The sequence below is a fragment of the Panicum virgatum genome, chromosome 5N (assembly GCF_016808335.1).
Source record: "Panicum virgatum strain AP13 chromosome 5N, P.virgatum_v5, whole genome shotgun sequence".
In the NCBI taxonomy this organism is placed as follows: domain Eukaryota; kingdom Viridiplantae; phylum Streptophyta; class Magnoliopsida; order Poales; family Poaceae; genus Panicum; species Panicum virgatum.
Window position 1 is genome coordinate 47,625,880 of NC_053149.1, and position 16,693 is coordinate 47,642,572.

Sequence of the window (16,693 nt, forward strand, 5' to 3'; positions counted from 1 at the left end):
GATGTCACAATGTGTTACTAAATAACACATGGATCCAAACAGGGCCATAGCATGATTCAGCTTCTCTTGGTCCCGTCTAATAGAAGCACTAATGCAAATCCGGTTTAACACAATTCTCACATATTGCACGATCTTGTTATGGTGCATTTTTTTAAAAAGCACAAGAAACTCAAATAAATAACCAAAAAATCACACTAGCAACAGATTCAAAATTTCCAGCAAGCCAACTTAAAAGCTCAAGGAAATTTCCTTTATTTAGTGAACTCTCACTTTCATCATGCCTTCTAAATGCCAAGCCTTGGCGCAACAGAAACCTCAAACACTCAAGTGACTATGTCAAGCGCCGCTTGTATAAGGTCTTATACAGTGTAGTGTTTGAATCAATAGATTCCTTAATTAATGCTTTTGGTGTGACGAATATGTTATATTTCTCTTAAGCTTCAGCATGAGCACTAGTGAGACCATTAACATTCCTATTCAATCTTCTTTTCACTTTCCAATAGACCCCAAAATGATGTTTTTACCATGAAACCCAAAGGACAACAAGTCAAGAAAGCGTATGTTCTTCCGAACAAATTGTTTGATAAACTTCAGCCACATCAGCAAGAAGGATTACAATGGTTGTGGAGTCTTTATTGCAACGGCAAGGGAGGTATCTTGGCTGACGACATGAGCCTTGGAAAGACGCGCCAGGTATTAAACTTAAATTGTATTTTGACTTTGCATAGTTTTGAAAAAAATATTATTTATTAATAGTTTGTTTGTATTCAGGTATCTTGCTTTATGAAAGGTTTGTTTCACTCAAATTTAATAAACAAAAGCACTAATTGTGATTCCGGGACAACTTGAGAATCAGTGGGTCGAAGAACTAGCAATAAAAGTTGAGTTGATTAAAGAAACAAATATGTAAGTTGTGAGCTTTTCTTTCTTTTTCTTCTTAATAGTGATTCAAATTTTTATTTGATTCTTTTAACTTTGTTGCAGATTTAGGCATCCAGAGCAAAGAAAACTTTGTCTTGAAAATGTTATCCAGGTATGAGCTAAAGTTTTTCATTAATAAACATAGCTTGATCCTCTTGTAGGGTTGGATGAATGTAGTTTTCTTACATAAAGAGTAAATTGCATGAGTGAAGTTCAATTCTGGTCCTTCAAATTTTTATGTTGTGTCGTCCCGGTCCATAGACTTTTACTGTGCCTAAACACAGTTCGGGTCTCAAATTACCCCATTACGGGTCTTGCCCGCGTGAGGCACCTGTGGATAGAAGCAGAAAACCCTCTTGTCTTTATTTTGCATTCAAACATCAGTCTTTTCAGGTGAAGGACTGTTGTTTGAATGCTAAAATAAAGATGGGTTTTTTTGCTAGTATTATATCCACACGTGCCTCACGCGGGCAAGACCCGTAATGGGGTAATTTGAGACCTGAACTGTGTTTGGGTACAGTAATGACACACTTTAAAAGTCTAAGGACCGGTACGACACAACATAAAAAGTTTAAGGACCGGAATTGGATTTTACTCAAATTGCATCAACTTGCATGGTGGTTTTGACTAGGTTCCTGTACTCCCATAGTGCATCCATTCGAGAGCACGGCAACGAAGCAGGCGAGTGCCCGTCGCCGGCCGGCAAGCGAGCGGTGGCACGGCTGCACGGACGAGCGTATGGAAACCCCAATGTGATAGAAACGAGTGGTTTCTTCTGTATGGCAAATTCACGATTTCTTGAGGTCTCGGGTCGAGCGTAGACATCGTTTCCCATCTAGGAAACAGTTTCTCCCATTTTTCTTGTCTTTCCTCACTAACTAGAACGTCAATGTCTTATGGGCCGAATCGTGACGAAATCCGTAAAACATCACTAAGTTTTGGGTGTGTGTGTGTTAGAGTCTGTGTGAGTGTGTGTGTGTGTTAGAGTCTCTGTGTGTGTGTGAGAGAGAGTGTGTGCATGAGTGTGAGTGAGTGTGAGTGTGTGTGCGCATGAGTGTGTGTGTGAGTGTGTGTGTGTGAGAGAGAGAGAGCGAGAGACGACCGAGCGTCGGTGAGAAGGAGACAGTGTGAGAGCGTTGAACGAATGTGTGTGTTAGAGTGAGTGAGTGAGTGTGTGTGTGTGAGAGAGAGAGACCGAGCGTCGGTGAGAAGGAGAGAGCGAGAGTTAGTGAGAGACCGAGCGTCGGTAAGGAGAGAGCCTCGGTGAGTGAGTGAGCGAGAGACCGAGTGTAAGTTTGTGTGTTAGCACGAGTTTGCGAGCTCGAGAAGTAATATAAATGACACCTTTAAATTAAGAATGAAGAATTCATAATTAAATAATCAATACATGATTCTGTGAGTCTAACCATTTAGTTCATTGGTCGTGTTTGATTTTGACAGTGCGTGAGTTACAGAAATACATGATAAATACATAATTAAAAAGCATTATTCACTCTGCATTTAAATAATTAAAAGCACTACTCACTCCCTATTTAAATAAATAAAAGCACTACTCACTCTCTATTTAAATAAATAAAAGCACTACTCACTCTCTATTTAAATAAATGGAAGCACTACTCACTCTCTATTTAAATAAATGGAAGCACTACTCACTCTCTATTTAAATAAATGGAAGCACTACTCACTCTCTATTTAAATAAATGGAAGCACTACTCACTCTCTATTTAAATAAATGGAAGCACTACTCACTCTCTATTTAAATAAATGAAAGCATAAATGAAAGCACTACTCACTCTCTATTTAAATAAATGAAAGCACTACTCACTCTCTATTTAAATAAATGAAAGCACTACTCACTCTCTATTTAAATAAATGAAAGCATTTCTCAGTCTCTATTTAAATAAATAAAAGCATTACTCACTCTCTATTTAAATAAATAAAAGCATTACTCACTCTCTATTTAAATAAATCAAAGCAGTATTCATATATTAAAAGCACTATACATATATTATATACTACATAAATTATATACTACCTCGATTTCTATCTAAATAATAATAGAAATTATATACTACATAAATTATTTGCACTAAACATATATTATACATACTAATATATAAATTAATTAATTAAGAAAAAAAAGAAAAAGGGCTGACGCACGGCGACGCCATTCCTTACGTCAGGGGCCCTAGTCGGAGCAGGGGACAGGGCGGCGCAGGGGAGAGGGTGGCGCAGGGGAGACGGCGGCGCGGGGCAAGGGCGGCGGCGCACCGGTGATCGGCCTGGCGGGGTCGTCGTCGAGGCGGCCTGGGCAGAAACGGCGGTGCGCGGACGACGGGGCGGCGGCCTCGAGGTGGAGGCGGGGGCGGTGAAGACTAGTGGCGGCGCGGTGCAGGGGAGAGGGCGTCGAGGCGGACCCTGGTGGCGGCACTGTGGAGGCCGACCGGCGGCGGCGTCGAGGCGGCGCAGCGGTGGACGACCAGGCGCGGAAGGGGTGGCGGCGGAGGTCAACGATCGGGTGCGGAGGGTGCGCCAATGGACGATTGGCAATGGAGAAAGAAGCAGTCAAGGAAGGAGAATAGGGCACTGGGTTATATACCCCAAGCCCTTTGGTACCGGGTGAAAATTCAACCGGTGCCTAAGAGGGCCTAAGGCACTGGTTGGGAAGCCACCTGGTACCTTAGGCACCACATAGGCACCGGTTGAATAATGACCCGGTACCTTAAGGCCCCAACGGGCGGGAAATAAAAACGGCATAAGGCACCGGTTAAAGTTAAAAAAAATCGGTGCCTAATGCTTTTGAGACTTATCTATTTTTAGCCTTTTGCCGCCTAAAGAATTGAATTCACCGAGTAGCTCAATGGTAAGTCTGAATTTTCTAGGCTCCGCGGCCCGGGTTCGACTCCCGCGCACCACCTTTTTTTGTCAAGGACTTTGGTATCGGTTGAAAATTTCAACCGGTACCAATAGGTTATTTACAAAAAATTTGGGTAATTGCTTAATAAATCATTTAAATGCATAATAAATATGATAATTGCACAATAAATCATTTAAATGCATAATAAATTGAATAATTGCATAATAAATCATTTAAATGTATAGTAAATCTGATAATTGCATGATAAATTATTTAAATGCACAACAATTTGATTAATTGCCTAATAAATCATTTAAATACCTATTAAATCTGATAATTGAATAATAAATCATTTAAATGCACAATAATTCTAATAATACATCATTAAATTACATTATAAAACTGGTAATTGCCATAACAATCAGAGATAATCATTAATAGCATGTTCATGGAAAATATTACAAGAAATAATCATTCAACTAATGAAATATTAATGATAGTTCGCTTTACCATCATCCCTTCATTGTGATCATGGCGTGCGTAGGGAGCCTTCTTTTTGGTTAAAAGAATACTTGTGTCAACCTCCACTGCGAATGGAGTCATATCTTCAACCTTGTTGTATTCTTCTTCATCTGTGACATCGTCGACTCCCACAATTTTTCTTTTACCAGCCAGAACTATGTGGCCCTTTGGCTCATCTCCAGCACCTAGAAAACTTGATTTATTTATGGACTTGTCCTTTTTCGGTTTGCTAGAAATATCCTGCACATAGAAAACTTTAGTGGCATCCTTAGCTAGGACGAATGGTTCGTCTCGATAGTCAAGCTCTTTGAGGTCTACTGTTGTCATTCCGTATTCGTCGATATCGACACCTTTTCCTATCAATTTAACCCATTGGCAACAAAATAGAGGGATCTTTAGCGGCCCATAGTCAAGTTCCCAGATCTCTTCAATGTAACCAAAATATGAGTTCATTTGCCCAATAGAGTCAGTGGCATCTATATAGACACTACTATTTTGATTGGTGATGTTGTTATCTTGGGCTCTTGTATAAAATGTGTATCTATTAATTTCATATCCTTGGTACATCAGGATTGAATTTGCCAGACCCCTGGCTAGCCAAGCTAGCTGCTCATGAATTTCATTGTTGGCCATGGCTTCCTTCTGCAACCAGGTGGCGAATGTATTGTTATGATGTTTTGTAATCCATGTCTCAGACTTCAAAGGGTACATGCTTCGCACAATTCGCATGTGCTCCTCCATGTATGGAGCTACCAAGGCTGATTGTTGTAGAACTGTGAGATGTGCTTTGCTCAACGTGGCATGATCTGTGGCATTTACTGATTTTCTTCCAAGTGTGCCCGTTCCAATCAGTCGTCCCTTATGACGTGATACTGGAATCTGAATTGGGTAGAGTTCTTCCATATAGTCAACCCAAAACTCAATGGACTCCTCTGTGACTCAACCCTTCGCAATGCTTCCTTCTGGACGAGCCCAATTACGAACGTATTTCTTTAGGACTGCAAAGTATCGTTCAAAAGGGAACATATTATGAAGGAAAACAGGACCGAGAATACAATCTCTTTGACCAGGTGAACTAGAAGATGTGTCATAATATTGAAGAATGATGGAGGATATATCATCTCAAGACTAACTAAACTTTGGACAACATGCTCTTGTAGCCTGCTTAGACTAGATGGATCAATTGCCTTCTGAGAAATTGTGTTGAGAAATGCGCATAGCTTTATGATTGTTGCTCGAATATTAGCTGGTAGAATACCTCTAAGTGCAACTTGAATTAATTGCGTCATCAACACGTGACAGTCATGGGACTTTATGTGTGCGACTTTCTTCTTTTTCAGGTTTAGTAGCCTCTTTATGTTTGAAGAGTAGCCTGATGGGACCTTGATACTTTTCAAACAGTCGAACATACTTTGCTTCTCTTCCTTACTAAGAGTGTAGCACGCAGGACCTAGGTAATGACGTCGTTTATCTCTTTTTTCTAGATGTAGGGCGGCCCATTGTTTCATACATTGAAGATCTTGCCGCGCTTCCAGTGTATCCTTTGGCTTACCGTACACACCAAGGAAGCCTAGAAGGTTCACACAAAGATTCTTTGTTAGGTGCATCACATCAATTGCGTGGCAGACCTCTAAGACTTCCTAATATGGTAACTCCCAAAAAATACTCTTCTTCTTCCACATAGGTGCACGTCCGTCATCACTCTGCACTGATGTGCTGCCAGGTCCTTTTTCGAATACTACTTTTATATCTTTGACCATTTCAAACACCATTTTCCCACAATGGTGCCTAGGTTTGGTACGATGATGTGCCTTTCCACCATAGTGAGCATGCCTCCTCCTTTATGGGTGCTTGATCGGAAGAAATCAACAATGACCCATATACACATTCTTCCTACAGTGCTTGAGATACGTGCTGTTGGTTTCTTCTAAACAATGTGTGCATGCCCTATAACCCTTATTGGAATGTCCAGAGAGGTTGCTTAGTGCTGGCCAATCGTTGGTGGTTACGAAAATCAATGCTCGGAGGTTAGAATGTTCCTCTGCGTGCGCATCCCACATACGAACACCCTCCTCTTTCCACAACAATAGAAGATCAATCAGTGGTTTCAGATACACATCTATATCATACTAGGTTGCTTCGGGCCGGGGATAAGCACCAGCATCATAATGAATTTATGTTTCATACACAACCAAGGAGGAATGTTGTATATACAGAGTGTCACAGGCCAGGTACTATGGCCACTGCTCTGCTCACCGAAAGGATTTATGTCATCCGTACTTAAGTCGAACCTTATATTCCTCGCATCATTTGCGAATGTTGGGAATGTTTTGTCCACCTTTCTCCACTGCGACCCATCAGCGGGGTGTCTCAGCATATTGTCTTGCTTATGTTCTTCTTTGTGCCATCGCATTAATTTAGCATTTGTTTTGTTCATGAACAGAAATTTCAGACGTGGTATTAGAGGAAAATACCACATCACCTTGGTAGGCACCCTCTTCTTGACACACATCCCCTCAACGTTGCCTGGATCATCTCGAGGGATCTTATACCGACATGTGTTGCATACAGGGCATGAATTTAAATTTTCATACTCACCTCGATATAGGATGCAGTCATTAGGACAAGTATGTATCTTCTGTTCTTCTAATCCTAAAGGACAAACAACCTTTTTTGCCTCTTATGTTGTCTCCGGCAAGGTGTTACCCTCAGGGAGTAAGTTTTTTATAAGTTTCAGCAACTCCTCGAATCCCTTGTCAGACAAACCATTTGATGCCTTCCATTGCAACAATTCCAATATGGTACCCAACTTCTTTTGGCCTTGTTTGCAATCTGAGTACAACAATGTTCTGTAGTCCTCCAACATATGCTTCAGATCTCTCGATTCCTTTCCTGTTTCGCAAACTTCCTCAACTTTGCGTAGCATCTGACCCAAATCATCTTCTACAACGTGTCCTTCAGCATCTTCTTCAGGCTCACTCATTGCAATGTCATAAAAAAATGCACCGTAATTGCCTGCAAAGTTAGAAATCATGTCCTCTTCCTCTTCATTATTATCCAGCATAACTCTTCTTTCTCCATGCTTGGTCCAAACATAGTAGTTCGGCATGAAACCACTACTGAACATGTGACTGTGGATGGTTCTTGATGATGAGTAATCCTTCTCATTCTTGCAGTTTTTGAATGGACAGCGAACGAAACCACTGTACTTGTGGTTCTCAGCAACTTTAATGAAATCATGCACGCCAGCAATGAACTCCATTGAACGCCGGTCCGTCATGTACATCCATTGCCGACTCATCTGGTTTCACATTTCATTTATTAACATCAAACGAGTGTCAACATAAACCATTTATTAATCAATATTGGAAGTAAAAATAATAAATTGAATAAATCAATGATTGATTACGAAATAAATTGGAGTGTCATCAAAATTATATAATATAAATAGTTATATTATGCATGCCTAATATAAAATAAAATAATTCAAATTCTAACTACATATAAGTAAATAGTTATCTTATGCCTAATAATTTATATAACAATAATATAAAACTATAAAACTAAATCGGGTCCAAAATACATCTATAAATATTTATCATGTGTATAAAATAAATTAAGTGTTAACTACATCTAAAAAATTAATTTGCTAAAGTATTGAAAACAATATTACTAACCTTTCAAAAAAATTGAAAAATTTTGCCTTCCCCCTCACTCAACTGTCATGAACAATGAGTTCACGACAGCTTGGAGAGGGGAAGGGGCGGGGTATTTATAGTGGAGACACAAAGGCACCGGTTGATGCTGAACAACCGGTGCCAAACACTAGGCATCGGCACCGGTTGAAGTTACCAACCGGTGCCTGTTCCTCCTTGTTCTTTTGGTACCGGTTGGTGGCACCACCCGGTGCCTAATGTGCGGACAATGGCACCGGGTCTTGCGATGACCCGGTGCCGCCACCGATTGGTGGCACCACCCGGTGCCTATTCGCGAGTTTTAGTACCGGGTGGTGCTTCAACCCGGTACCAAACCCCTTTTCTTTGAGCGCCGCTGGCCAAAGGTACCAGCTGCTATTGCAGCCGGTACTAATGCAGCCAGTACTGATGCGTGGCATTAGTACCGGCTGCAATAGCAGGTGGTACCTTTGGCCAGGATCTTTGGCCCGTTTTCTAGTAGTGATCTTAGCTACTACCATTCGCTAGTAGTAGTAACATGTTTCTTATTTGTCTTTGCTAGCTTCCCTACTTTATGATCCTCTTGATCGTTTGTTCCTACTATGTTTAATTCGGCCATTTGTTGCATGGCGCCATGCCTCTATGACCTAGTTTCTGTTGGGAAACAATTGATGAGTCCATAGCTGATCAAAATGTTCATGATAGGGACATCCAAAATACATACAAGCTGCAGTTCGGTTCCTTTGGTGAGTGGCAAAGTGATATGAACGATGGGGTTATTTATGATATTACCAATAATTCAACGAAGACCATATTTTTTGGGGCTAATCTGAGCAAAAATATAGTGGAAAAGAAATTGTTTTTCAAGTATGGTAAGACTCTGGTTCGAATCTAACAAGGAGTTTCAAGATGGGAAGATTTGAACTCAATTTGGATTGCCACATCACAGCTTTACAAGCCCAGAGTAAATTGGCCATATCTTCCTCATTCGAAGTTTGTTTTTGCTCTATGAGTACTTGTTGGAAAGATAATTTCAATACCTTTCCAATGGATCCAGCCCCACGGTTATATCTATTTTGTACGAGTCGCAGTTTTCAAAACAAGTGTCGGGTCATGTTGAGTCCGTGTGTATTTGAAGGCTATGGTCGAGTCAGACTTAGGGTTGTGGCTGGCCTGCGTGCCATATGGCCTAGGGCTGGCGCCCATGTATCTTTCGATTGGAATATTTTGTGTCTCTTGTCTAGGGTTTCTTCTACAAACGAGAGAACATCTGATCGCATCTACCCTGCTGAATCCTCTCGGATTTGTGTGGACCGCGTGATCGAGTTGCTACATCTCCGGTGCGCCGCTTGGAATTCTCGGAGTTCTTCATCTTGTGATCGTGGTTCATTGTGACTGCAGGTGGAAGAATTTATCTAGGGATTGGATTGCATCTACTGTAAGTCGAATCCCTCTATCTATCAGTGCTATTGCTTGTATTGGTGATTAATCAAACGGGTTTATCTTGTCTCGCGAGTTATACTGCTATCATACTTGGATTGTTGATTGGTTGATTTTAATTCTTACGTGAATTTGAGTGCGGCTGGCCTGATCCTGAGTCATTGGTGTTGCGTCTTTCACATATGTTACTACTGCCTTTGTGATTGGTTGAGAGGATAAACTCAGTTTGATTAGCCATAAGGATTCAGCTGCTGCTCTGATTTTGTTGTGGGTTAATAGCTGCTGACAGACAGAAGATCTATTACTGTTCCTATTCTATATTATAAATAAATAATTGATATTCAAAGTGCTTCTGTACCAAGGGACAAGAAAGGATAGGGTTTGAACAGATTATAAAAAAACAAAGATCAGAAGTAAAGTAATTTCGCTTGCTACTAGTACCGTGAAAGATTGGGACAAATATTTGGGCATAGTAGGTGTGTCCTTATCAACAATCATCCAAGTTTCTTATTTTTTGAAAGCCAACAAATCTCCATAGTGCAGAGCACAAGATTCCATTCAGAATTTCAGCAACTTATGTTCATGTTCAAGCCTGATGAGCTTACTGTACCAATCATGGCCTGATCGATATTGTCCTAGTTCCTGATCTGCTTGTGGTGTTAATTTTTTTTTTGAGCTTGTGGTGTTAATTGTAAGGTGTGGTAGTGTCTTGTAATAATGTTGGCAACAAACCTTTGGAGTAATGCCAAGGACCCTCCCTCAGCAAGGACAGGGATGTATGATATGTAGCTTGATATACAAAACATGGATAGATTTATATTTATAAATAGAAATATATTTTAATGGCACTGGTGGGTAATTTATAAACATGTATAATGGGTATTTTAGGATAATTTTTTCGTAATGGCAGTAGTGGGTAATTTTAATTTTTCTTTTTCTACAATTACGTTGGATTTTCTAGACCTTGAGAGCGAACGTGGAGGCTCCGTTTGTTGGCCAAATAATAAGATAACTAGGCGTATGGCCCACGCATTTGCGCGGCTAGTATTAAAATTTAAAAAATTGCATGTCGTTGTATCCGTATGATTTTTTTAAAGATTATACTATTTGTTACCATACATCACCCTATTCATTATCGTAAATTATGTCTTATTGTTGGTTAAAACAATTCAAATATGATCCACCTATAATAACAATTTGATTTGTTGAGCTTTAACAATATGCATATAATTATTCTTATTTTCTTTTTATTTTGATTTATTGTTGTTAGCTTTAGTTTTTATTATAGTATGTTTAGCTAAATGGTATTTTATATTTAATTTTTTATAATGACATTGGTGGGTAATTTTTAATTAGCCACATAGGTATTTAGGGTAATTTTTATTGTAATGATAGTGGTGGGTAATTTTTATTTTTCTATTTTTTTGATTAACGTGGGAATTTCTAAACCTTGAGAATGAACGTAGAGGCTTCGTTTGTTGGCTAAATAATAAGATAATAAATAGATTAGACTGCCACATCAGCATTTTGCCTAGCTGTCAAGTCATTTATGAGAGATAGAAACCACACTAAATTCTCCATTGGGACTGCCCTCAGTTTGCAGAACAATCAACAATGAAACTATTGTTGCCTGGATGCATTTATCGGGGTTCTCTCTGACGTGCATTTTTCTAGATAAAGGAATAAATCAGTCTCTATATGTATCTTGTGGATATACATCCAAAAGTTACATGAGCTCTTAGACTCTAAACCTCGAAAGAGGACATCAAAATACAAGAGAAAAACCTCCAAAACAAAGGAAGAAAACAAGAAGACTAGCTTCAATTTTCTTCTTCGCTCCTGTTCCATCCTTACAGAGTATGAAACCAACATATTTCTCGTCTTCTTAGAAACTTGTTTCTACTCAATTCGAACTCCGCGTTCTGACGTGCACGCATATAGGAATTTTGTTAGACTTGGAACCTATATTGATCATGTGTCTTTTTTGCTTCACGGATAAGGGACATGCGGACAGAATTTTTCCATTGTTAAGTAGCCATATCATCAAATCCAACGACCAACATCACATTAATAATGCAAAAAGTGGGGAAAATGTTACCGTCGAATGTTTGATGGTAGACTTCTCAACTTATCGAACATTCAACGCTGCAGCTATTGTTGCCTGCTGGATGCATTTTTCGGGAGTCGTTCTCTCAGCATTCTGACGTGCCTGTGTAAGAATTTTGCAAGACTTTCGTTACCTTGTCTATTCATCCCGTGTCTCTGTTATGCTTCACGGATAAGGGTACGACATGCGGACAGAAACTAATAGCCAACACGAAGTGCCAGCACTTCCACGGAATCCGTGTGCTGCTGCTACCCTTCCTATTCGCTGTGGTCCCTACCGAAGAAAAATGGCTGAACCTAGATGCTTACTCTTCCGCGCCACAAGGGGGAAACTACGGCGACACAGAGGCAGCTTCCTCGCGAAACAAGCAAAGAAAAATCAATGGCGCGTCAGAGAGCAGCTGCTAGCCTCTCCTACAAATAGAGGCCATTTCTCTTCGTTGTGATCGTGCAATCAACAAAAGCCTGTTTCCAATGACAGCGACGATGGCGATCGGTGCTGCTTTGCTGGAGTCGCTCTACGTTCTCGGAGGCCTGTCTCTCCTGTGGTTTACCTGGCGGGCGCTGGAGTGGGCATGGCTCAGTCCCCGGAGGCTGGGCCGGGCGCTGAGGGCGCAGGGCCTCCGCGGCACCTCCTACCGCTTCCCCTCCGGCGACCTGGCGGAGGAGGAGCGTCTCCACGCGGCGGAACGAACCAAGCCGATGCCTCTGCTGTCGCACGCCATCAGCGGCCGTGTGGAGCCACTGTTCGACAGCACCGTCAAGGAACACGGTACGTGAGGTTTTTATTATCGGAATTTAAAATTTATCGGATATCATAGAGAAATAGGATAAACAAGATATATTGGAATTATCGGACCAAATTAAAAAAAATCAAATTTTTTTGAAAAAATTTATAGAATTTGACTTGAAACTATTTCTAAGCTATTAAACATCACTTGTTCACGGATAAAACAAGAATAGAATACTATGAGTATAGGATCATCGCGCGGGTGGATTTGAGTTGTCTGCGTAGAAGCAGGATAAATAGGAGATATCAAATTTTATCGGATCCTAGGGATAAATGGGAAATATCGGAATTTTCGGCCGAAAGAGAACCCTTACGTCCGCTACTGACTGAAACTGCCTTCCAAGGGTCGATTCTAACTTCTGAGTTCATCATGACCAGATTCGGCTAATTTAAATGTCTTGCACACGGAAATTACTTAAACGGCAGGTAAAATTTCGATGATATGGGCCGGTCCGACACCGATGGTGATCCTCGGTGACCCCAAGCTGGTCAGGGAGGTGCTGTCCAACAAGTTTGGGCACTTCAGGAAACCCAAGCTGCCCGCCAATCTAATAAAGATGATCGCCGACGGGCTGTCGAACCACGATGGGGTGAAATGGGCCGTCCATCGGAAGATCATCAACCATGGCTTCCATCTCGAGAAGTTGAAGGTGCTGACTCGGTCATTTTACTCTGAAAATATGTTACTTTCAAATGGCGGAAGTCGTTGTGTAATGCTACTAACTGTACATTTAACGTTGCAGAGAATGTTGCCGGCGTTTACTACCTGCACGAGTGAGCTGATCAAGCGATGGGAGGACTCGATGGGGTCCGGCAAGGCGCAGGAGATAGATGTCTGGCCGGAGTTGCAGGACCTCACCGGCGACGCCATCTCGCGCGCGGCGTTCGGCAGCAGCTTAACTGAAGGGAGAAGGATCTTCCGGATACAATCAGAGCAAGTTCAACTCCTAAATAGCATGACGAACCTCTACATTCCGGGTTACACGTGCGTGAGCAAATTACTCACCCAGGACAAGAAATTAGTCCTATAAGAAACTCAATAGTTAATTCCTACTAGGTTCTTTTAAAAATTTTGCTTGAATTTCCAACTATATACTGTACAAGTGCTTATATGTTGCTACTCTGATGCTTACTCATATATATCTGTCGCTATAATTTCAGCTACCTACCAACCAAGCTCAACAGAAGGATTAAAGCAAATGCACGAGAGGTCGAAGGGCTCCTGAAAGGCATCATCACAAAAAAGGAGAGGGCCATGAAGAACGGCTATGCCGATGACGGCGATATGCTAGTCCTTCTACTGCAGTCCAACATTAATGAGAGCAAAGATAGCGGAAGCTCCAAACCAATGATGACCATGGACGACATCATCGGCGAGCTGAAGCTGTTCTACTTCGCTGGGATGGAAACAACTTCGGTGCTGCTCACATGGACATTAATCGTTCTCAGCAAACATTCTGAGTGGCAAGACCGCGCGAGGGAGGAGGTCCTGCGTGTCTTCGGGAAGAAACAACCGGATCTTGACGGCACACACCAACTGAAAGTTGTGAGTGTTTGCTCATCATAGGGCACTAGCGATCATTCATTTCTTTTCGATCACTTGCAGTATGCCATCATTCTCATTTTTTTCGCTCTTATACGCGGCAGGTGACCATGGTACTCTATGAGGTTCTTAGGCTGTATCCACCGATCACATTGTTAGAACGGGGAACGTACAAGGAGATGGAGCTGGGAGGGATCAAGTACCCACCTGGAGTGAGACTTTTGTTGCCAGTCGTGACCATTCATCACGACCCAGATATATGGGGAGAAGATGTCGAGGAGTTCAAGCCGGAGAGGTTTGCGGAGGGGATCTCCAAGGCCTCCAAGGAAGCACCTGCTTTCTTCCCCTTCGGATGGGGGCCACGGATCTGCATTGGCCAGAATTTTGCACTGCTTGAGGCCAAGATAGCACTGAGCATGATCCTGCAACACTTCTCGTTTGGGCTTTCGCCGTCCTACATCCATGCACCATTCCGCGTCTCTACTCTGCAGCCGGATCATGGGGCCCATATAATGCTCGAGAGGATTTAATATTTTATTTGACAGATATCAAACTATTATTATTGGACAAATAAAGCAAAGACACCATATTATATGGGTCAAGCAAATTATATTATATGGGTCAAGGAAATACAAGAAGGTAATGTAATAATAATATACGTACTTGACATGAAGTCAAGCATAAAACATATAGGGAATTGCTATGATACTACCGAATAATTGTGTATTATCGATTTTGTTACATGAATACAATTATTATATTCACCTTTTTATTTTATTATTGTGAAAGTAGACTATTTTTTATGGTCTCTGAGATGGTAGGACCAATTTTACAGCATTCTCAGCTCAAAATTAAAAAGCAAAGTCTATTGTTTTTCCGTCCATTGTTGGTGAATATGTTCACAGCAATGATTTCAACATTTTGTTTGCCGAACGGTTGGTCTCCCACTCTGCCTCGATGCCTTAGCTTCAATACCTGTCTGCCTCCTGGGCTGTCACGTTCATCGGGTTTCTAGGCTCACCGATGGCCCATATGGAAAGAGAGAGGACAGAAAGGAGAGAGGTAGTGCGGAGTATGCGGCGGAGAGGAAGGAGAGAAGAGGGGGAGATGCGGAGTATGCAGCGGAGAGGGAGGGAGGAGGAGGAGATTCACTTGTCTACATGATTCGAATGTCATAAAGCTATCTACACTCATCGTACTTTAAATTCATTCTCTAAAAAAATATTCTTGTTTAGTCATCAGGATTCTCTCATCTATATCCAATTTTTCTGCACCCAGTCATCCTCTATATCTATATTCTATATACCAACAACCAGGTTGTGGGACCCACATATCAGCATTTTTTCCCTCTCCCTCTCCCTCCCGCACTGTCCCCATCCCGTCCTCATCGCCTTCTCCCTTCCCCTCTCTCTCTCACCGGCGCCCCTCCTCCCGTCCCCATCACCGGCGCCCCTCCTCCCCCTCCCTCGCCGGCGACCGGATCCAGCGCTGCCGGCCCTCCGCCCCCTCCCTCGCCGGCGGGGCGGAACACACGGGGTGGCACAGAGCGGCGCACCGGGTCATGCGGAGCGGCGCGCGCGGTCGCGAGTAGGGCGGAGCAACGCGACCGGGTCGCGCGGAGCGGCGGTGAGGCAGAGCGGCGGCGGCGCGCGCATGTGAGCAGTGACAGCGAAGGGGCGGGGCAGGCCTGCACGCGGCGGCTCGACGGGCTTGCGCGCGGCGGCGCGGTCGGCCTGCTCGAGCGGCACGGCGGCCGGTTCTAGTGCCCCCATCGTCGTCCCCCTGCTGCCCCCTCCCTGGCCGGCGGCCATGGCGGAGCCGGCGAAGCTCTCGTCCAGTGGCGACGCAGGCGAGCTCCATCCCTCCTCCCTCCTCGCCCGAGCTTGTCCCTTCTCCCTCCGCCGCGCCTAGCTCCCTCTTTGGTGCGCGCGTAGAGTGCCGCTTCCTCTCTCCTCCCCCTCCCTCTCTTCCATGGGCGGCGGCCCGGGGCGAAGTAGCGGTGGCGGGGAAGAGCTGTAACTGTAGTAGTTGCGCGCGGCACAAGCAGAGCTAAGGTGGGGCCGGCGCGGCGGTAGCGGGCCTCCTCCATTCCACTAAAAATAGAGGAATGGGAGGCTTTTGCTAGGATAGCGGGCATCTTCCCATACTGTGTTGTGGGGTTTGGTACGCTACTCGGTACTCTAATACCAGATAGCGCGCCCCGCTGCGGTCAGCCTAATGGAAAGGGTTGATGAAAGAGTGACAAGTGGCTCTCATGTGTTATAATAGAAGTAGCGGCTGAGTAGTAGAGGTTGTTGTTAGAGTTAGCCTCAGAAAATTAGAACAACTCCTACTTAGCAAAGTAGGAGTCGGAAGTCCGGATGGTTTACTAGATCCGGTGCATATAGCCTAAGGACCATAGTCGCTACCAATACGCTCCAGCTATAAAAAAAAACTGCATAAAATTGGAGACCGATTTTTTCTGATAACCAAGTTACACCAAATAGCCCGCGTAAGAGTACATGCCCCACAAAGTCGGTAATCTCTCTTTTTATATTGTAAGAAGTTTTATAGCATATTAGCAATTGACCTAGGTGGGGTCAAAGTTAGATAAGTTTAATTTAGGACACAACAAAGTTAAAAGTAATTTTGAATGGAGGAAGTATCTTACATGAAGTATTTTACTTAGGTGTTTTTCTTGTCAATTTGTATAGAAATCAAACTACTAACTTTTCATAGTTTTTTAAGGCAGTGCTATTCTGCATCTTATTCTACACCACTGGCTATGATCATTTAATTATCAAGAAATTGCTAAACCAAATATAATGTACTACTGAACCACACACAATAGTTAGCACTCA

The 16,693-nt window shown here is 42.7% G+C and overlaps 1 protein-coding gene across 2 annotated transcripts; it reads left to right on the forward strand.

Moving 5' to 3' along the window:
- The first annotated feature begins 11,760 nt into the window (after nucleotides 1-11,760).
- Nucleotides 11,761-14,630, forward strand: LOC120673598 (cytochrome P450 72A14-like). 2 transcript variants are annotated; one of them, XM_039954520.1, is made up of 5 exons: nucleotides 11,761-12,292; nucleotides 12,737-12,960; nucleotides 13,054-13,295; nucleotides 13,472-13,856; nucleotides 13,958-14,630. In XM_039954520.1, exons 1-5 carry the CDS (start codon nucleotides 11,995-11,997, stop codon nucleotides 14,381-14,383), a joined length of 1,575 nt encoding a protein of 524 aa, XP_039810454.1. In that variant the 5' UTR covers nucleotides 11,761-11,994; the 3' UTR covers nucleotides 14,384-14,630. The 2 variants fall into 2 exon arrangements, with proteins under 2 accessions (XP_039810454.1, XP_039810453.1); XM_039954519.1 differs by having other exon boundaries at nucleotides 11,817-12,292; nucleotides 12,737-13,295.
- Nucleotides 14,631-16,693: the final 2,063 nt, after the last annotated feature.

Coding starts and splice junctions, on each gene's coding strand:
- LOC120673598 (XM_039954519.1), top strand. CDS start 11,995: ATGACAGCGACGATGGCGATCGGTGCTGCTTTGCTGGAGTCGCTCTAC. Junction 12,293..12,736: donor CAGCACCGTCAAGGAACACG/GTACGTGAGGTT, acceptor CTTAAACGGCAG/GTAAAATTTCGATGATATGG. Junction 13,857..13,957: donor GCACACACCAACTGAAAGTT/GTGAGTGTTTGC, acceptor TATACGCGGCAG/GTGACCATGGTACTCTATGA.